The sequence below is a fragment of the Eumetopias jubatus genome, unplaced genomic scaffold (genome assembly GCF_037043125.1).
Source record: "Eumetopias jubatus isolate StellerSeaLion01/CBP00866 unplaced genomic scaffold, mEumJub1_p1.0 scaffold_13, whole genome shotgun sequence".
NCBI lineage: Eukaryota > Metazoa > Chordata > Mammalia > Carnivora > Otariidae > Eumetopias > Eumetopias jubatus.
In genome coordinates, this window is record NW_028274819.1 from 84,384,337 (window position 1) to 84,405,993 (window position 21,657).

Sequence of the window (21,657 nt, forward strand, 5' to 3'; positions counted from 1 at the left end):
CAACATAGGAATGGGGTTGGTGAGGACACAAACATTCAGACCATAGCAGTGATGTTGGGATTTGGAGTGGAGAAAACTGGGATGCAGGTACCAAGCAGTGCGGGGCAAAGTAGGTAGCCAGAGCCTCAGGAGAGGGGCCTCCGTACCGCTCCGTGGGCCAGGTGGAGGGATCCAACCCTCCCTTCCCCCTTTACTATACCTTCCCCAAACAGCTTTTTCTTCAGACAACTTGTGGCAACATATTTTGTGTTGTATATGTAACATCTGACTACCTACTAGAATATAAGCGTCCAAGAGAGGCAGAGATTGTGTTTTGTTGACTGCATTATCCCTAGCACCTGAAAGAGAGCTTGAGACTAAGGAGACACCCCAGTGAACATTTGGCAAATGAATGAATGAAAATAGTATGGAGGGAAAGTATGGTCCTCATGCCTTGACTCTGGCATTTGGGAGAAGCAGCAAGCGTCCTTCCCTTTAGAGGGCTGTGGGTGTCCCTAGAGGAAAGCCGGCCCTGATTTATGAAAAAGTGTGGAGAGGGTAGACATTTGACTTCTCCTGGAACTAGAGTACGGAGTACGCTCAAGTCGGGAAAGTAGACAGGGGGAAGTGAGATCAGGGGAGAAGAAACAACAGTATAGGGATGTGATAGAGCTGATGAAGATAGGGGAACAGGGGGCCTGGATTTGGGGTGGAAGCCAAGGATCACATGGATATAGGAAATAACTTGCCTCAAGTTTCAGATAGAATTTTGGCATAAATGGGTCTGAGATAGACCAAGTTGTAGGACAGATCGGGAATAGGAGTCCATGAACAGTGGCCTTTATTGAGCAGATAGATGCTTCAGAATAGCATTTGGCATGGGAAAACATCTTTAAAAAGTCAGATTTTTATGTTCCTACTAATACTGAATGTGAAAGTGAGGCTAGGCTGTTTGAAACCTGGATTTGGATTCTTAATAAGAGAGTAATAACCGTTTTGTATAAGATTATTATGACTCAGATTTAGCTGGTCATCTTTTTGTTTTCCGTGTAATGTAATTAATGCTGTGTAAAATGTCTAGACAGTATCCCTGAATTGGTGGGGTGATTACGTACCGTTCCTTTTAATTGTCCTGAGGGATGAGAAGAGGTGGGAAAGGAAGCTGAGTTCTTTGGAAGGTATCTTTGGAGGTGTTGAAGTTTTCTGTTTCAGGTACCTGAAAAGTGCTGTCCTCTTGCCACTCTAAAAGGAATGCTCCAGGAAGCATTCCTTGGAATGTTAATTTTTTTTAACTTTCCAGCTGCCAAACAAACAAAAAAAAAAGAAAACAAAATTATCTCTCTTCACCAGTTTATCAAGCTAGAAAGATCGGTGAGTCCAATCCAGTCAAGGCTGAAATGTGCCCTTTTAGTCCCAGTAAATGTAACAGCAAGACGAGTGCTGAATGTTACCCATTGACTGTGGTTTCTGGCTTCTCATGATGCAAAGCCCTTTGACTCGGCTTCCAGCCCCAAGCATGTAAATCCTTTGCATGATTTATGTTACCGTTGGATTTATCTGTACAGTTCGTTAAGCCAGTTATTCACTAGGGGATAGACTGCACTATCTTGCACATCAGTTACCTCTACTGGTATATATTTTTGACCTAAATTCTGAGTAGATGAGCATTGGACATCAAGTCAAAGCGCACAAATTGAAGCTCAGAGCAGCCCGTCTTCTTGCGGAAGAGTGGATTCTGTCTGATCTCATTTTCACATGAATGACTTCAGATCCGAGGAGAAAATGCAGGTAGTTCTAAGAATTGCTGTGCTGTAGGAGTTTTAACTGTAATAAAGGAAGGTAAAGTCTTGTTTCTGGGGGAATGGTTTTTGTTTACTTAATGGTTTTCTCCACTCTTGGTCATAGATAGCTTACCAGAGTAACCCTTGTTTAGAAAGAACTTCACCTGATGCTGTGACCAAACTTGTTTGCCCTTTAGCCAGGTCTACTAAACAGCATTTTGTGTAGACGCACTGACTGACGGCTCCTAGATCAGCAGGCGCTCCTAGCTGGCTTCAGGTGAACTTCTCCTCAGGGGAGTCCCTTTACGAAATAGAGTTTTGTTGATTTTGTGTTCAGCATTATTTCAGGCTGTTCCCTTATCTCCTAGGTGAGTGGTCAGAGTGCCTCTGTTTGCCCTGGAGCTTTTACTTAGGTTTACTTCAATTATGTTTCCGGAACTACCTTCTCTGAGTTTTAATCAATGTGTATGCTTTGAATACAAAGTGATTTTAATACTAGCCTCAGGAGGACCATTAGGGGAAGGTGAATCTCCCTCGAGTCCTGTACATCCCAAAGCCAAGAATCACTTTGGGTCATCCTCCTCACTGTGCCTCCCTCCTTGAGAGCTGACTGGTGCCCCTGTGTAGGTGGAAATTGCACTTAACTCTGAAATGAAATTAAAACATTGGTCTGGACAGTATAAATGAATCAGAGCCAGCCCTGCACCACCCCATGCTGACCCCTGAGCAAACGCCCGTGCCTTGGCCTTCTCTCCCCTACTAGACAAACTATCTGGGGCCTGCGGTTGGATAACCTGGCTTTTGTCCATGTACATTTGGCTTTGGAAACCACTAGTATTTTGCCGTTCAGATCGGTGCAGTGCTGGTGACATCTGTGTCTCCCTGGGTAGCCTGGTATGTGCATGTCAGACGCCTCTTCCAGATTTGGGGGCACAGGAGAAAGGAGAGTGCCTGGGGCTTGCTGATGAGTCCAGAGCTCAGTAAGAGTGCTTCACTGTCTGTGCTGACCCAAACTGGAAGGCTCTTGTAATTAATCCCAATTCTTGAAAAAGTCCCAATTAGGAAAATTGGTTTTTGTTCATTATTGTGGGCAAGAAACCTCAAGTTGAAGGGGGGGGAAGCCAAGTGTTCATTTTCAGGTGGTGGTTTATCGTTGCATCAGCCATGAGGACCACAGAATTCTACTTGAAGAGCAGTTTGGGGTCGGTTGGTTGTTTTCCCACATTTGAAGTATAGCTGAATAATAACACCTTGTTAGAATTTTGAAAGGAATCCTGGTAGAAGAAGCCTTTATGCTGACCTTGGATTCAAAATGGAGGCTCTTGAGCAAGGACAGACAAAAGAAGCTAAATTTGTATCTTGCTTTTTGGTCTGAACGAAGCTGTGTATTGGGATAGATTTCATATCCCTTTGCCTTATTCACAGTTTCCCCTCTGCCCTCAGCATTCTCAGTGTAATTTTAGAGGCTGTCTGCAAATAGCAAACGGGTCTCTTTCTTCTCTCTCCCCTTCTTTGCAGCTTCGGGGAGTTTTGCCTGGCTCACCTGTTACTGAAGAGGAACCCTGTCATGTTCTTCCAGCACTTCATTGAGTGTATCTTCCACTTCAATAACTACGAGAAGCATGAGAAGTATAACAAGTTCCCCCAGTCCGAGAGGTCAGCAGAGCTCTCGGGAAGGGCCGGGCAAGCAGGGGGAGGTGGGCAGCTGCGTGTACAAGTGGTGAGGCACAGACTCTGGCCCCAGTGGTGCTTGCAGCGGGACTGCCTTCTCTGGGCAGGGTGATGTGAGCCCGTTCAGCCTGCAATAGCATCCTGAGGGACGTGCCGTCCTCTCGTCTGTGCACTTAACGTCTTGGGTAGACAGCTTTTAGGGTGCTGCGAACTGCTATTGAAATTAACATCCTTGTACCCTTGCCCATGTGCTGTGGTAAAATTGTCCTGTTTCACCATAGAGAGAAACGGCTGTTTTCACTGAAGGGAAAGACAAACAAGCAGAAACGAATGAAAATCTACAAATTTCTTCTGGAGCACTTCACAGATGAACAACGATTCAATATCACTTCCAAAATCTGTCTTAGTATTTTGGGTAGGCCTGGTGTATTTGGGATAAAATGTATATTTAAAAATGAAATGCCCTATAGCTAATGGCTCAGCAGACCTATAGCAAATGAGACCCTGATACTATGGGAAGACCCCGTTTTTTTCCTTCTTTGACATCAGCTGTGCCCACAGACCCCCACTCGAAGCCAAGACGGGCCCTCCTAGCTCTGTGGGATACCCTCCCCCACCGGGGCTGGGCTCTTTCTCCGAAGCTGATCTTTTTTTTTTTTTTTTTTAAAGATTTTATTTATTTATTTGAGAGAGAGAGAGAATGAGAGATAGAGAGCATGAGAGGGAAGAGGGTCAGAGGGAGAAGCAGACTCCCTGCCGAGCAGGGAGCCCGATGTGGGACTCGATCCCGGGACTCCAGGATCATGACCTGAGCGGAAGGCAGTTGCTTAACCAACTGAGCCACCCAGGCGCCCTGAAGCTGATCTTTTGTGCTCTCTCTCAGCATCCTTTGCCGACGGCATCCTGCCCCTAGACATGGAAGCCAGTGAATTGCTTTCAGATACATTTGAGGTCCTCAGCTCAAAGGAGATCAAGCTTTTGGCCATGAGATCTAAAGCAGATAAGGACCTCCTTATGGAAGAAGATGACACGGCCTTGGCCAGTGCGGTCATGCAGGAAGCTCAGAAGCGGCTCATCTCGCAAGTGAGTGTGTCGTTCCACAAACAGGCCTCGTTACACCCCTGTGTTCCTCCGTCTACCCCCTGAGTACTGGTGGTCTACCTCAAATCAGGATTTTATTCTCACCCATGGCCTTAACACTCATCCCAGTGATGACGATTCTGCCTCTGTGTTTCTAGCTCCACCTCCTCTCGTGGCCCGAACCCATCCCATTGGTCTGCTTGGATGTGCCACAGGCATCTCAGACTTCCTCTTTCAAAACTGAGTTACTCCTCTCTTCTCCCTCCTCTCTGTCTCTTCTCCTGCAGTCACTGTTATGGAGAAGGAAACCATTATCTACCAAGTTGTCCATAAGGGAGCTCAGTACTACCCCATTCTGGAGTCTCACATGCCAGGCACATGCTTCCTTTGGCCAGAGTGTGAAAATTGGGATCAGACTGATTTAGAGCGGCGCTTGATTGCCATAGTCCTCACCAGGGTCCAGTTCTTACACTAGCCTTGATCACTAGGTTGTATTTCCCACCTGAGTCCTGAAAGCTTTGGACCCTGAAGAAATAGACTTTGACGCCATCCAGTGTGTCCCCAGATGCGGTCCATTTTATCTCACAAACCCATCTCCCTCACCCATTCGACCAGTTCTGTACTTACTTAAGCTGGTGCCATTCCCAGTGGTTTCCTCACTCAGCATCCTTTGTGTCTCTAGTTTTTTCTGGTCCAGGCTGTGTACCGCCTTGCTGCCACAGCAGTCTTTAAGGACAAATTTGATCATTTTATTCTCTTGCTTAAAAGAGACTAGAGGCAGATTGGCTGCAGAGGGCAGCAGGGAATTTCAGGGTGACGGATTACGGGTGATTATGCAGACTGTGGTGTTGGTTACTCTATACTGTTGTCAGATGCGTCAGACTGTTCACTTAACATGGATAAATTTTACTGCATATAAGTTATACCTCACTAATGCTACCTTTAGACTGTAGTTTGGTGGCTTCCTATCACCTTCTGAATAAAATCCTTATTCTTCTCCCAGGCACACGGAACTCTTGCCCCTGCACCTCCCGTCTCCATGCTCCCTTCCCTGACCTCTCCATTCCAGGTCACTGTTGGTTCCTCGAGTGGGAGGTGTGCACTCCTGCTGTTGTGCCTTTGCACACTGTCTCTCTGCCCACAGGGCCTCTCCCACCCTGTCCTCCTTTCCTGCCGCCAAATTCCTACATCTTTTCAAAAGATGCGCCTGCCTCGTTAGGCATCCCTCTTCTGTAAGTTCCTCACCATCCTGCCACTTGTCACACCATGCCACACATCATAGCACACAGTCTGGTCTAGAAGTAGCTGGAAGGCAAGAATTCTTGGCTTAATTTTTACATCCCCAGAGGTTAGCTTTGTGTCTGCTACAGAGAAGGCATTTGATCATATTTATTGAGTTGAACGCATTTAAGCCACTTTTTAAGACTATCCCTGTACTTACCATCTGCTCAAACTCATATTTATTAAAGTGTTTATTTCTCTACCGATTGACCTTCTATCTCAGGAACTCTTACTTTTTAGAAATGGTGATTTACAAGCAGGGAACATATACTAGTGACTTTAAGAAGAAAAAGAATACTTTCCGAATTCAGAAGGATAAATCTTAACTACATATGTGGGTTACTATAATGGCTATTTTTAATTCTAAGAAATTTATTAGAAAATAACTGGTTAGTGATCATTCACGGTTAAGAATATGAAGGCTTGGTCAAATCAGATACTATATAAATACATAAACCTTTTCTAAATGTGTGAGAAGTTATACACACAAAAAGAGAGAAATACAACACTGACTCTTTCATACTTAGCCATTCTCAACCATTTGTCATTTCACAGCAGGAATACAAAATGTCCCTTTTGGGTAGCCAGAAGTGAACTCATTTTCATTCCAAAGGGAGGATGCTGAGTGGAGGAATTGACTGGATCCGAGATGGGTTTGTGTGGAGGTTTAGAGCTTGTTGTCGTTATTCAGCCTATTTCTAATTCCTGTTTCTTGTTTAGAAAGTAAGAATAGCGTTCATCCCCATCCTACTTCAGAAAGCCTTCTGAGTGTTTTGAGGTAATGCTTATAAAGTCTCCAAGACAAAGGTGCTGGGTCCTAGACAGTTCCCAGCATCATCATAAAAGATAAACAAGAAGTCTTTGTAGTACCGTAGACTGGTCGTGCAGAAGGAGCTAGGTCAGGGAGAAGCCTTTGTCTCAGAACTTTATCCATCTAAAACATGCCTTTGTTTGTGTTACTACAGGTTCAGAAGAAGAATTTCATAGAAAATATTATTCCAATTATCATCTCCCTGAAGACCTTGCTAGAGAAAAATAAGATCCCAGCTTTGCGGGAACTCATGACCTATCTCAGGGTAAAAGATGACCTTGTGCTTTGTGGCCAGTGTCTCCCTCCTCTAGCTCATTACTCAGGATTGGTCACAGTTACGATGGTGTAGTTGGTCGGTGAACGCAGGAACTCAAAATGCTACAAAACCAGCTTTACATTTTTTTAGAATTAGACCAGCCAGACAGGCCTTTGACTGTCGGGGAGAAGAGAGAGAGAGTTTGACCGTAGGTTCCACAGAAGCCGGTTCTTGCCTTTTTCATGCCGTTGAGTTTATGAAGGGCTGACTCATTCTGCTGAGCATGTGTGTCCTTGATACCAGTTTGGAGATTCCGTTTTGAAGACTTTCTCAACTGGGGTCAAGTACAAAGGCATCATCTTAGTTCATTCTGGTGAGAGATAAAGTGAAATTGAACATCATGTTCAATTTGGGGATGTTTACCTTTAACACTGCCTCCACATCAGGAAGTAGCAGTGGGTCTTGGGGCGCACTGTTGGGGGCCGGGCCGCCGTCACTGCTGGGATCTGAGGCCATGAAAAGTCGTGGTCTAAGCACCCAGAGTATGTAGACTTGCCATGCAGACATAAATGAGGCCCCCGACCTTTCTGGCAAAATTTTTCAATCAGAAATACATGGAACAGTTTTTTTTCTGTTCTCTGTTTACACTATGCTATTTTCTTCTTCAAGAAATGCTACAAAAATTTTTCCGGTAAGGGCTACAACCAAACTATATTTAATGTAAATTCCTTAAATAGCTCTTTAAACTAAAGGAAGTTAAGGTAGGAAAGATAGGCTCATTGTGTGGTAAAAAATGGGAACGTCCAGTTATTCTTAGGCTTTTATTGCCCTGTTTTAAAGCTCTGAGAGGGAAAAAAAAGAGTTTAGATCCTCAAACTACTTAAAGGCTTACGCACAGTAAGTCTGTCCCCTGTTGCGGAGCACACGGCCGGAGGATGGCCACACAGCTGCCCTATTTGAGCGGCACAGCTCTCGTTTGTTGGCGGCCTTCTGTGGAAGCAGCTTCAGCTGCCCTCTGCCCCGACCTGTGCAGCCTCTCTTCACGGTAGCTGGAAGGGTTCATAGATTGCCTTCCCTTTGTTGGGACTTCCCTCACAGGTGGGGTCCGATACATCGTCTCCCTCTACTACTAAGTTAGGTGAAATGGTTTCTTCCTCTTAGCCAAGAGGCCTGGTCCCTGGCAGCACCCTGTAAGCCCTGAGAATGTTCTTAGCGTCATATGATAAAAGCTTTTCTGTCCTATCTTCAGAGGAAGACACAACGATGGGAGTAGAACCATAGTTGCCATCCTCTGAGAAAGCTAGTGTAGACAGATGAGCAACTTTTAGACTGCACAGCTTCCTGTAACTTGCTCCAGAAGCCCTGTCGGAGCCAGGACAGTGCCAGGTATCACCTGCCCACCTAACCTCTGACTTGAATTCCTAAGGGGCCTGCCTCAGTGACACTACAAGAGCCTTTAAACTGGTGGTGACCCAGAGCCAAGCCCAGCCACCTAGCTACATCACTATCCCCATCCCTGCCTTCAGGAATGGAAAGGGGGTGGCTTATCAGTGGCAGTTCTGTGCCCTGGAATAAGGCCTGCTTGAGGCTCAGATCGTGTGATTCCATGTCCCTTCTTCCTCATCAGGAACCTGGGAAACTGCCTGTTGAATGGCAGATAGACAGGACACTCCCCAAGAGATCAGAACTGATAACTTAATCTCTCACACCATGCTCCCTGCCTTCTGTGGTCAATACCAGTGCAGTTGGCCTTTCCTGGGAAAATACCATCATGTTACTTAACTTGGTGGTTGATGTACTAGAAATAGTCGGCTCTCAGCAAAACGTGTCTTACTACTCCTGTTAATATTTCTCTGGTTGCATTGCAGAGCTTATGTATTTATTCAAGAAAACACTAAAAGATGCCTCGGGGTCTGTTTTAGGAGGTGATGCAGGATTACCGCGACGAAATCAAGGATTGCTTTGCGCTAGACCGGCAGCTGGCATCAGAACTTGAGTACGACATCAAGAAGTACGTCGAGCAGCGAGCCCAGGAGCAGGGCCGAGCGAGGCAGGCAGACGTGAGTGCGGCGGCTTGCAGGACCAGGGGGACACAGCACAAGTAGTGTGTGACCCTCCTCTCTCCAGTCCGCCCTCCGCTCCCAGCTTCCCCAGTGCTGCTCGAAACCCACATAGGAGCCGAGGTTGGCTGGATCGAGAACTTTCGGGTTGCTGGTTGTGGACCACTGCGTGTTCCTTTGCCGCATGTGCCACATGGATCACTCGATCAGGGAGGCTTCCCTTCCCTCCTGGCCAGGCCTCATGAACTTGTCTGGAAAGTCATCAGAGTAATACCTGGGGGCTGTGTGCGAATACCCAGAAAGCAAGCTGGTCGGCAGGTTGTTTGATCTGTGATTCTAGTGATCATAGCTAACTAGATCCCCCTAGGTGTCTCACTTTGTCTGTGGTCCCCTGTTTCGAACAGAATGTCACTTGGGGTATTTCCAGTGAGCTGCTGTTCACTTCCAGACACAGTGTGTTCACGTCTCTGAGAAATCCAGACAGATCCACTGCATTAAAAACTGATGAAGGCCAACTAACTTAATCCTTTTTCTCTTTAGTGCCATGACATCTGCCATAACTTTCTGAAGAGAACGTTCTACTTGCCCAGGGCTGACACGGTTTTTTCTGGACTTGCTCAGGGCATGTAAAGTTTCCATTAACAACAACAAAAAAGTGTCAGTAGGTAAAGAGTCTTTATTTCTCTTCCCTGACAGGTTGCTCCGAGTTTAGAAGTAATGCCAGCTCTTGGTGGCCGGGAAGGTGCCACTGTGCCCGCTGCTGCGAGCCAGCCCTCAACACCCAGGGCGCTTGCTGGCCAAGCACCGCCTCTGTCCCCTGCCCTGGAGACTGGGCTATTGAAGAGGTTCATGCCCAAAGGCAGGTACGGAGCCGCTACATCAGGAATGGGGCTGACTGCCTCTCACCACATTCTCCGCTGCCTCTGGACCTTCCCCAGTGGGCCTTTTGGCGGACACCTCCTCCAGGCTCCTCTCTTTCTGATTTGCAAGGAGTGTGGTTGAGGGCGCCCCCGGGAGGCCGAGGGCGGTTACTGCAGCGTTTTCGCCCTCGTCCTCTCTGCACATCTGGCATGTTTTCCTCCTCAGGCCCATGTCCCTGAGCACCATTGCGATCCTGAATTCTGTCAAGAAAGCTGTGGAGTCCAGTAGCAGGCACCGGAGTCGGAGCACAGGAGTGTTGCCATTCCCGTTAAGCTCTCAGAGCCTGGACAAAATGTGCCATCGTGGTAGGTTCCAGGTCTGGGGTGGCTCCAGGGAGGCCGATAGAAGTGGTCGGTTTTGTACCTCAGACACAGTGAGGATACAGATGAAAACACAGAACAAGCCTCCCTCTCATCCTTTTTTAAATGATTCTGTTTTCTTATCTTTAAAACAAACAACTTTGGGGATTTGGGACTCTGGGTTGTCTCTTATTAGAGATTTGGAAAAGAGAGTGGAGTGGAAAACTCACCCATTAGTGGCAAAGTATTCATTATTCCCGTCTTTCCACTCCCCACACACATGCATTTGGCCTTATTTATAAAGTTGTAATCGTAGTGTGCATTTCTGGTTTGTAGTCGACCTCCCTCCACATAACTGAGAGTAATAGTGAACATTTGCCCATGAACTTTTCTTTCCTAACTTTTCTCCCCATGGCCTCTTAGCATTCTATCTTGTGGAAGTACTGAAACCTATTTACTGTTACCCTCGTCTCGGAAATACAGGTGTTTTTCAATTTTTTGAAGTAATGTCACAATAAAGTATATAATCTTTAGGATTGATTCCCAGCACTCAGAGGCCATGAATATTTTTAAAGCCTTTGATAGCATCAGATTGGCTTCTGTAACTCACTGCAGTTGTACGTTGGCCAGAGCCAGTGGCCATTTTCCTGCTTAGAAACATTGGTCTTACAATTTCCCATCTTCTTTGCCGGGCTTTATAGATCAAAACCGGCTATGGTTTTAATTTCCTTTTCTTTCTTTCTTTTTTTTTAAAGATTTTATTTATTTATTTGACAGAGAGAGACACAGCGATAGAGGGAACACAAGCAGGGGGAGCGGGAGAGGGAGAAGCAGGCTTCCCACCGAGCAGGGAGCCCGATGCGGGGCTCGATCCCAGGACCCTGGGATCATGACCTGAGCCAAAGGCAGACGCTTAATGACTGAGCCACCCAGGCGCCCCTTAATTTCCTTTTCTTTGAATCCTAGTGAAAATGGACAATGTTTCTCATGTTTATCATTTTTTGGTATCTTTCTGAGTTACTTCATTATAAAAACACTTTATTTGGGATATTAGCTTTATCACAGATCTTGCTAACCGTGTTGGGGTTTTTTGGACAGCTAAAACTTTCCTGTTTTATCTTAGCAACCTCCTACAGCTTGGAGCAGGAGTCCAGTGGAGCTGTGGACCACGTAACTAAACGAGCGATCAGTACTCCTGAGAGTAAGTACTCCTGTGACAAGCCGGCTTCTGCTGAGACTCTCCTCAGTCACCGTGTGTCTGCGGGACTCCTCCTGTTGGAAGAGAGGTCTTTCCCTCGATGCAGGCGCTCCTGGTGGTCAGCAACATTGTGGTGCCTTGTCACACGGCATCTCGTGACAATTATAACTCAGCAGCCCGAGCACTAGCTGTCAGTCGAGCGGTCTTCTAAGTGCTTTCACGGGTATGCGCTCAGTTAAACTCCCAGCCACCTGGGAGGCTCCCTGTTAGCCAGGGAGGGAGGCTGAGGCACAGGTTCCCTGGGCAGTGCCATGCTTGCCATTCTAGAGCCAGCACTTGCGCAGCCCTGCTTTGTAGCAGTCCCGTGTCCACACTGGCAGGCACCGGGTACGGCATCGACTGGCTCCGGAGCCAGCTGAGCCTGCGGGTTCACTGGCCTATTGAGGACCCACCACCAGCTGTGCCGAGAGCCTCTGTCTTCTCACTCCCATGGGGTGGTTTTTCTAATCTGTTATTTCCGAGTCTGCAAAAGTGTAGAGGATTTTTTCCCATTACCTTGTTTTATAGCTTCTTAGGTCCACGGTGTGTCTCAGTGTGCCTCCCGCCTCTTTGCTGTCCACCTCCCCCTTCCTCTGCCGGCCAGCCCCGGGCTGGGGTCTCAGGGTCCTGCACACACCCCCTCTTGCCTGGTGCGGGGCGTTCATGCACCACGTCCTCACCTAGAACTTCCCGTGCCCTGGTGGCCGCCGCTTCACCCTCCAGCAGCAGCCCGCCCTGACCCTTCAGACGAGATGAGGTGCCCCCTCCCGGCACTGACTCCTCCGCCGTACTCGCCATACCTCCACACACAGTGGACCCTCGAACAGCAGGGGTTTGAGCTGCACGGGTCCACTTGTGTGCAGATTGTTTACAGTGCAGCACCATACATTGTCTTAATAGCATTTGTGATTGTCTTAATAGCACTTCCTGTTCTCCAGCTTACTTTATTGTAAGATTACAGTATGCGATGCATCTAACATACAAAATATGTGTTAGCTGACTGTTGATATTACTGGTAAGGCTTCCTTCTGGTCAACAGTAGGCTATTCGCAGTTAATTTTGCGGGGAGTGAAAAGTTATATACTGAACTCCCACATTGTTCAGGGTCAGCTATACTACTTCCTCCGTCCTTGCAGTTAGTTTGTAAGCTGTTTTACTCTTTACTGTGCCCACTGGGCCTGCCCCAGTGCCTGGAACATGGGAAGAGCGAAACAGATTAGTGAGTTAAGTGATGGGACGAATGGCAGAGCTGGGACCTGAAGCCAGGTCTCCCGATTGCAGTTCCTGTGTCCTTCTACAGCCTTTGCTCTCATAGAGCTGCTCTTGGGTGGGACTGCCAGATGAGAACATGTTAAGGTGCTCTTCTCTTTGGTTATGGTGCAACCCAGGAGCTAGGCATTCATTTAGTTGTATGTTCAGTTAGTACACATTTATTGAGCACCTAGTGTGTTCTGGCTAGTTGCTGGGCAGTTCTATGACCTGTGATGCTAGATCTGTTAGAGTATTTACCGGGTTATAGAGAATTTCCATCAAGTCCTCCTTTTAAGGGAGATTAACGATGAACAGAACTCCTAACCCACATCTCCTTAGATGACAACCGAATCGTGACTGCTTTGTCATTAAAGCAGTAATTTGGGGTTCTATATATTGAACAGGTGTAATGTTATATATGTGAAAAACTCAACCTCTTTGAAACAGACAAATTTTCTGTATGTTCTTTGTTCCTGGTTCAGAGGAACCGAGTGCTTCTATTTTGGCATTAGGAACCATATGCTGCAGAAACGGGGGGCGGGGGGAATGCATCTCATTTTAGTTTTGCTCATCCCCAGGAGTCCCTGATTTCAGTCTTTGGTTGGTTTCCTAGCAGCCTAAGTTCCTCAGCAGCGAAGCCTGGCGGGCTGCATTAATACTGCTTGGATTTGCATGCATGGAGTCGTCTTTGCACTGAAAATAAGACCCTCGGGTGTCCCCAGGTCAAGAGAGTGCTTTTTCTCTCTCTAGGCTCTTGAATGTAAAATTCGTGGTCATCTTTCCTTATTCTGAAGCAGGAAGGAATGCTTGAAGAAGGGTCTCCTATTAGCTCTGCTTCCTGGGAGAATTATCAGATCATGTAAAAACACTCAGTTCTGTTTTCTCTGTGGTTTGTAGATACACATTCTGTTGACAACTCTTAGGTGGGGTGACTGTCAAGAAGTGGTCTCAGCTGTACGAAGGCAGGAGGAAAAATGCTAGCCAGCTCCACTGTTCTGGCACACCGGTGGTATTCAGCATGAGCAAAGTGGCTTTGCTAAATGGAAATGAGTCCTTTTCAGAGCTAGATCTTAACTGAAAATCTGTGCAGCGTTCAGCAAGTCCCTCTTATTGCTGTCAGTCAGGCAGCAGAGATGCTCCTGCCTTTGATTGTAAGTGCTTACAAAGTGCACAGGGGATCTGAGAGCCACCGCATAGTGGCCTTTGCCAAGGTTGGAGACCTATAATCTGGATGTGCTCAGTCTTCCAAACTGGAAAAGGAATGTGTACGTAGGGAAGGGGAGTTTGAACTGCAGCATGAGGAGAGACCTCCCAGAAACAGGAATAGGCACAACTATTTGAGTGGGAGCACGATGAAAATACTGGTTTCTTATCAGTTAATGTAGCTTAAGTCGTTCACGGGCACATAGTACTGCAGATGCACTGTGGACTTTACAAGAGACTAGAAAGATCTAATCGGTACTCCTAAGAAGGCTACAGTGTGGGGGAGAAAGTCTACATCACACGTGTTCTTGGGAGGCCTGTGGGCTCTGATGGACCGTCAGCAGCCAGCTGTGGAGCCTTGTTCTGTTCCTGGCAAGTGTGGGGACAGCTCACACAGAGAGGTACAGGACACAAAGTAGGGAGCAAGGCCCTGGGAGAGGCATTGCCACCCGGGTCTCAAACGACTGGCATGGTGGTCGGATGAGGGAGGCGCTCCAGGCAGCAGAACTGCATGCCCAGACCAGGGCCCGCAAGAGGTCGGTGATCGGACACAGCGGCCGGCAGTGTGTGAATGCAGCACCCGGGTTCCGAAAGGCAGCTGGGGGCTGGCTTGCACAGAGGTGGTTCTGTCCAGCTTGGACACTGAGCCGGTGGGACCCTAAGCAGAGCGGCCGCCTCTTAGAGCTTAATTCTAGTGACGCAGGGAATAAGAGCTAAGAAATGATAATAGTTGTTAACCTTTATTCAGCACTTACCTTGTACCAAGTCCTGTGTTACATCTGTGTCCCATTTTGGAGATAAAGAAACTTGAGGTTTTTAGAGTAGTTCACACAGCTGGTAAGACCGCAAGCCAGAATTCAAATCAAGTGTGATCCGAGTCTGTTCCTACCCTCTGCTCTCTGCCTCCTAGGGGCGACCTGAAAGAAGAGGCGGCTCTGGGTGGAGAGCACTGTGCTAAGTCAGGGGGAGAGGAGCACACATCTGGTGAGAGAAGGAGAGGAAGCGGCAGAAGGAGGAGCTAGGAGGAAGACGAATGTAACTGCTTAGTGATTAGGTTAATGGAGAAGGAGCCTCTCATGCCTCACAGTCCCAACTGGGACAGTCCACTGATAACACTGAGGTTCAGAAGGAACGTGCTGAGGAGCGGGGGTGACGAGGTGGCCAGGTGTCTTCAGGGAGTGCAGTACAGTAGGAGACACAGGACGTGGGAGAGAGGCCGGAGTCGGGGTTCACTGGTGTGTTGGCAGTAACCGGAGACGTGTGGTGGGTGAGAAGCCAGGGCCAGTGGCCAGTGGGAGTGCAGGGGCCACAAAGCCATGTGAGGGAGTGGTCAGAGGAGGGAGCCAGGAGACCACGGATGGGATGAGTATCCAGGAGGACAGAGTCTCCAACTTCATTGAGTCCCACAGAAAGGTCAGACTGAGCCTGAGAGGGCCCCTGGATTGGATTTGATGGTGCTTAGGGAGTGATACAAGTGACTGAGTAAAACTGTAGCGGAAGCTCCACCTGATCTTGCTCGGGTGACTTTATGTAGGTCTGCTTCCTACTGGCTTTTTGTTAATGCTGTTGTTGTCCCCAAATTTACCCAGGGACCATCAATGATGTCACATTTGGAGCAGGAGTCAGCTACATAGGCACCCCACGGACACCTTCAACCAAAGGCAAGTTCCTTTTCTGTCAGATGCATTAGCCACTTTTGAGTTCTGGGAAATCTGAATTTGTGTCTGACTCTCTTTCAGAGAAAACTGAAGCCCAGTGTCAAGGAAATGACATTTTATGTTTATCGCTTCCTGATAAACCGTAAGTTTACCAAGAGTTCCTCTTGAGGTAAATGTTTTTGTCAGGGTTTTATCTTTAGTTCCAGAATGACTGTTTCCTTTCCCTAGGCCTCCACAGCCTCAGCAGTGGAATGTGAAGTCCCCAGCCAGAAATAAAGATAACCCAGCCCCCAGCAGGAGGTCACTCCGAAAGACCCCCCTGAAAACAGCCAACTGAAACAGTCATTCAGGAGTGTTCGGGAGGCAAGAACTCTAAGGACATGTTGTCTCCTGCCTGTGGAAAGACAAGAGTCCACCTCCCTTACCCCCAGGGAGGAGGAGGCTTTTAACTGTGTGATACCAGAGTTTTTTCTTATGACCCTAGCACTCTGCCTGTTCACCTGTGTGGTGAACAACCTTTTACATTTCTCTTTATGCAGTATGTGGTTAAAAAAAAAAAAATTGTAAAATAATAGAGAAATGCCATAGCTATTTAATATTCTAACTTTACTCCATTTGAAAGTATCGAGTTCATTCTGATAAAGCATACTCTGGTCTTTAAGGAACACAACAGATCAGCTTTCTTTTATATAAATGAATCCTGTTACCTTGTCGGAATTCCCTACAGTACAGTAGTTTCCTGTATCTAATGATGAAACTTTGATTGTAATTATTTTTTTATTCTTATTTATAAATTACAGGTTTTAAAGTGTACAGCTTTCTAAAATGGAATAATAAAGGTTAAGCATAAATACAGCCTTCTGGTATTCCATAGAATATTTCTACCAGATAGAATATTTCTACTTTTAGAACAGGGCTTTTTAATTTACATTAAGTGTTTAAGAATAATAAAACCCTTCCAGACTCAAGAACTGTGAGAAATAAACGTCTGTTGTTAAAGAAAAAGAAAAATAAAACCCACTTTCCTTTTAGGAAAAAAAAAAAAAAAGACTCCCTTTGTCTGTCTTTAAGGTTCAGCTCATCTGTTCCTCTGCCTCTGTCCCCGGACAGAAGCTGTCTGCCTCCTAACAGCACATGTCCTTCTGTCCTTCTTCATATGTAAACGCGGGCCTGCTCCTGAAAGTCCGCCTGTGTGCGGCATGCACTAACACTGGTTTGTGTTAACAGTCCACAAAGACTGCTCCCATGGGGATTGGGGGGGGGGGGGCGTGCTTTGGTGTCTTTTGCTGATGCCGTTAGGTAACCTTAAACACGTGTGCATTCACGTTTTGTCCAAGAGTGACAAGGAAAAAGTCAGTCAGTTCACTTTTTAATCCCAGCACTACAGAAGCAAAAGTACAGGGTTACTGTGTTGATATGTTTTTAGTATAAATGTGGTAGTTGGATTAGAGGGGTAGAATGTCACTGTGCTCTATTCTGCAGTGCTCCCATACACGAACGGTGACACACATGGACAGGTCATTGGCAGAGAGAGTCACAAAGCAGCTCTTGAGTAAAGACACTTATCTCCAAATCAAGCAGATGGTAATTGATGGCAGTCTCTCTTTAAACCTGGGATCGTGCCATTTTAAGTGTACTTGCCTAACAAAATGCTAGGAAAACGAGGTAAACTCAAGAGCACATAAAAGAAAAAACGAGGCAAAGCTGATTTTTTAAAAGCTTTTATAAATGAGGTTTAACAAATACCAACTTGCAGGTGTGTTAGTACAAGTCTGCAACGTCTATGTACAGCACAGCTACGCTAGAGGCCACAATGGCCTTGTAGAGGCTTCGAGTCTTCAGTCGCATTCACATCTTAAAGACACATGAATGGTCCTTTTCCGTCTACATCTTTACAGTATCAGGCACCAACTTCCCAGCCTCCATACTCACTTCTCTCTGTCAGCCCCAGTTCACATGGCATGAGGCTAGGTGGTGGTACGGTCATGAGAAGGGAGTCGGGGCTGTCCTATCACTAGGACAACCAAGATGGCAGCTAGGGCGTTGCTCCCCAACAATTAGAGAACGGGGACACTACCCCTTTCTACCAAGCGGGGGTGAAGATGAAGGGATATCTTAAGTCTAAGCATTCAAAACACAAACGCAAAAGAAGATGGGTACCATTAAGCAATTATGAAGAGTTGCCCACTGCTTCTGCCAAACAGCCTGTGGCAGAGTATTCACAGAACTTAAAAAAGAGAAGTCAACATAAGTCTCAAGTATTCAATTAAAAAAAACGCTCAAAGTATAAAAAATTAAGACGCTGGAAGTTTAATCCCAAGATGACTACATCCTTCTACATAAAAACCATCCTTGAAGCACACAGTGGAACTGGAGGCCCTCCTCTGAGAAGCTCCCTCTTCAAACCGCTTCACATCATGAGTTTAACACAGCAATGTATCTGAGGCGAAGAACATCTGCTCTTGAAGAACAAAGGCTCTTGAATGATGTTTCTAATGTCCCACACGCAGTGAGCAGCAGTGTCTTGGGTAGATAAAGACTTTAAAATCAAAATCAGAAAACGGCCCTTGATTCAGGCATTTCGCTTTCCTTGCCATCAGGCTTTCCACCCCGGCTGCACTACCTGACGTTCTTCAAAGGGCTGGCCTCGCCGCCACCACATAATGTAGGTTTATTGTGAAGTGAGACACAACCTGCCGTGTCTCCATGCTTTCTTCATGGAGAAGAGGAAAAGTGGAATTCATTTTCTTAAAAAACATGATTGTAGTTTTCAGAACTGCCTTTGGCCCTAGACAGTCTGATGAACTACACAAATAAGTAAAATGAATTTTAAAGCCAAACAATAGCTACTTTGTTTCATGAGCCATCCACAACAAGAAAGAGCTCTGTCTCCGGGGAGCTGAAGGCTGGGATACCACAGGGAAGACACCCACCCTTCTTGAAGTGTCCACCTTACTACTAGAAAGTAGTAAGTCCAACGCTATAAAGCTAATCAGCACACAAAGCCTCTGTCAGGCCAATAAAGATGGCAGTGCACATGCTGGCTAGCCTTCGAAGTTAGTAGCCAATATGGCCTTCGAGTGGGGCACAGGACTCGAGCCCGGGAGTTGCGAACATGGTTTCACAGGGACATCCAAGCACTTCTGGGTGGTCTCTGGGCACAGGTAGTCGGAGTAATCTAGGAAGAGGCCATTCAAAGCTAACCTTAGAGCTCCTTATGTTTCTTTTGGAGAGTTGCAAATAGATTTTGACATTATTCAACTGGATTTTTTTTTTTAAAGGTTTCCTAAGTAACAATGATGGGATGTATAGACAATGTAAATTCTCTTGTGAAAAATGCTAACTTAGGTGGAAAAAAAGGAATGTTCCAGTAAGCTTCCTTGAGAGGATTTTTGGGGTTAAAACACTCTTTAATTATTGGCATTTTCCAATTTAACACTAGTAGCTTGGAACTCCTACCTTAAATTGAAAATTTTTAAAAAAATAGGTATTTAACACTGTATGACAACATATTTACAATTTAAATAGAAATTTTCTTTTCAATAACCAAAATACATCTTTAGCAAAAATTTAGAATGTAAAATTTTATAAAATAAACACCCATAGAAAAGCAGAACATTATTTCAGTACCATTTCAGATTTTGCCTAAGATGAAGGTTTTATGTAAATACTGACCCCCCCACCCCCCATGGGCAAGCAGGGTTCCTACAGGTAAGAAGACGCCTTCTTCCAACAAGCAATTTACCTTCCTGATTTGGGCTGTTTTCATAAAATTCTGATCCAAACAGATTTTCCAAGATGGACACTAAAATACTGATGAACAGAACCTTCAAGAAGAATCTGCAGTGCTGGCTGCGGGCAGCTGTGAAACAAGATCATCGCATAAAACACCTCTTTTCTGGGTTTCCTGGTTCAAACTCTGCAACTACAGGGTGTCACAGTGCGTCGTGCTCCCAAGCCCTGCGTTACCAGTGCTGCATGGCTGCCTGGTGGCCCCACACACAGGACTCACGCTGGCTGACGTAGATGAGTGGTGAATAAACTGGCTTCACTGGCCCACAGTGCCCAGCCCAGCCTCTGTGGCCAAGAGCTTTCTGATCACCCTAACACTCAGGCAGGAGCCAGGCCAGAAACAGACTGGGAATCAGCCTCAGTGAAATGCAGTTTTGTTTTTTTTTCCTCCTTGTGATGACTATGCCCATCTCGAGGATAATTCTTTTATTCATGTGGCTGGTTAAAAAGTAAGAAAGGAGTAGCGGTCAACTTTGGCCAAAACAAAAAGCTTTTGCGTAAGTGTCTAGCTCTGTCCAAGTGCACTTGGCTCCCGGTTTGCTCTTGATAGGAGTTTCTGGTAGAGGTATTTGCATGTGCTCCCTCAGCCACACCATCAGATTTCAGATCACAAATGATGACTTGTGTCTGAAGTCGCCCTGCAAGGCCAACACAGGGTTAGACACGGCCATCCTCTACCAACCCAGGGGCCCGAGTGGGAGAGGAAGAGTGGAAGCCAGGTCTAGGCCCCGTTTCCCCGAGGAAGAAACTTACGGCAAAACAAATCAAATGAAACCATTCTTCAAAAGTAACATCTACTGTTAGAGCCTGCAAACTGTGCACGCCAGGAGTGTGTACAAACATTGCACTGGGAGGGTTTCCAAGGAGGAATGTCATTTTTTCTGCTGGAAACACCTCAATTTCTAGGTTTCCTCAAGGATGTCTGCTCTGTTGCCTCACTCCTTTCCTTACCTCCTCATCTGTCCTGATATAGTTCACTCCATCTGTCTTCCCCGGACTCTTGTAACTGAAAAAGGAGGAGAGGGGGCTTCAGTGACTACTGATTTTTCACGTAATGCCAACTTAAACTTTGGTTTTGTCACTTAAGACAGAAGACAGGCTCACCTTTCGCCATTCTGTTTATTATTGATGAAGTAACCCCGTCTGTACGCGCAGCAGATGCCCACGGTGATCAGGGCCAGAACAGCAAGGACCACCAGGATCCCCCCAATAATGCCACCGATGTTCAGGTCATCTGGAGAAAAGAGGGATTGAGGGAAGAGAGGATACACACTATCTGGTCTTATAAAAGCCCCTGAGCCCATTGTGCCTCCTTCCTAATCCTGCATCCTTCCACTGCCCCGCTCCGCCCACATGCCTACCCCAGCCAGAAGAAGAGCAGAGTGAGACCACTTCAACTCTTTCTAGCCTGGAACATTCAGGACCCCAGACCCCTGGTCTCACTTGTAAAAAGTAATGAGACCTCCAAAGTTCAAATGCTGTCATACTTAATCCTGTATTAAAAGGGGCTTAGCATTGTATAAAAGGCTTTTACAGTCTTCTGGCTAAATCCCTGAAAATATTATTAATGGAGAAAATGGTTTCACTTTATAAAGACAGAATTAAGGAACCAGGAATCCCAAAGAAAAAATTCCTAATTTCCAGGGATTCCCTTTGCTGTGCGTTATTTGGGGAAAGAGACTAGTTTCGCACAGGACTGAAAAAAATATGAGGTGGGAACATGACCTTTCACTATCAGCTGCCTGGCCTCGTATCTACAAGCCTCTTGGAGGAAAGCCCTTGACCCCCTCTTCCCATTTCTGTATACTGGGCAAAGGTACTCAGTCCCCATCAGTATGGGGCACTGGGGCTGTTTCCTTCATGCAGATAAAAATGCAATGGAAAACATGCAGGCAATATATCAACATAAGCCAACTAACTTGGAAGTTGTTAAATTCTCCCTTATCCTAGTGCAGTGGTTTCAAATGTGAGTGTGCATTTAAAAATTGAAATTTTGACTTTAAAATGTCAATTCTCAAGCTCTATCACTAGAGAGAGATTCAGTAGGTCTGGGGCAAAGCCCAAGAGTCTTCCTCCTGCCCGGGAGCAGTTTCCTGAATTTGACAGATGACAAGAATCCCCTGGAATGGTGTTTGACAGACATTTCCAGACCTCCCCTGGGGACTGAGTCCATACGCCTGGGGTGGGGCCTTGGAATCTGTACGTGAAACAGTGCACTCAAATGATTCTCACAATCAGGCAGGCTTGGAAAACATTGCTCTGGGGTCAGTTATACACAGGAAGGAGGGAGGGGCTGAGATTACTCCCCAGGTGATTGTGATGGTGACATGCCCCATCTGCCCCAGCCTGCCTTCAACACCTCTCCTTTAGAACCAGT

At 46.4% G+C, this 21,657-nt stretch overlaps 2 protein-coding genes across 2 annotated transcripts in view; one reads left to right on the plus strand and one right to left on the minus strand.

Moving 5' to 3' along the window:
• NCAPD3 (non-SMC condensin II complex subunit D3) overlaps positions 1-16,503 on the plus strand; it is a 67,783-nt gene extending 51,280 nt beyond the window's left edge. Inside the window, exons 25-35 of the mRNA XM_028120799.2 lie at positions 3,279-3,416; positions 3,713-3,846; positions 4,315-4,514; positions 6,758-6,868; positions 8,782-8,919; positions 9,616-9,782; positions 10,006-10,145; positions 11,263-11,340; positions 15,420-15,491; positions 15,570-15,630; positions 15,717-16,503. Of these exons, the coding sequence (XP_027976600.1) occupies positions 3,279-3,416; positions 3,713-3,846; positions 4,315-4,514; positions 6,758-6,868; positions 8,782-8,919; positions 9,616-9,782; positions 10,006-10,145; positions 11,263-11,340; positions 15,420-15,491; positions 15,570-15,630; positions 15,717-15,825 (1,348 nt within the window). The 3' untranslated portion in view covers positions 15,826-16,503. The remainder of the gene's footprint in view (positions 1-3,278; positions 3,417-3,712; positions 3,847-4,314; positions 4,515-6,757; positions 6,869-8,781; positions 8,920-9,615; positions 9,783-10,005; positions 10,146-11,262; positions 11,341-15,419; positions 15,492-15,569; positions 15,631-15,716) is intronic.
• Positions 16,504-17,193: 690 nt separating this feature from the next.
• JAM3 (junctional adhesion molecule 3) overlaps positions 17,194-21,657 on the minus strand; it is a 96,275-nt gene continuing 91,811 nt past the window's right edge. The window contains exons 7-9 of the mRNA XM_028120801.2: positions 20,385-20,514; positions 20,232-20,286; positions 17,194-19,918 (exon numbers count right to left, since the gene is read on the minus strand). Coding sequence (XP_027976602.1) covers positions 19,883-19,918; positions 20,232-20,286; positions 20,385-20,514 — 221 coding nt within the window. The 3' untranslated portion in view covers positions 17,194-19,882. The remainder of the gene's footprint in view (positions 19,919-20,231; positions 20,287-20,384; positions 20,515-21,657) is intronic.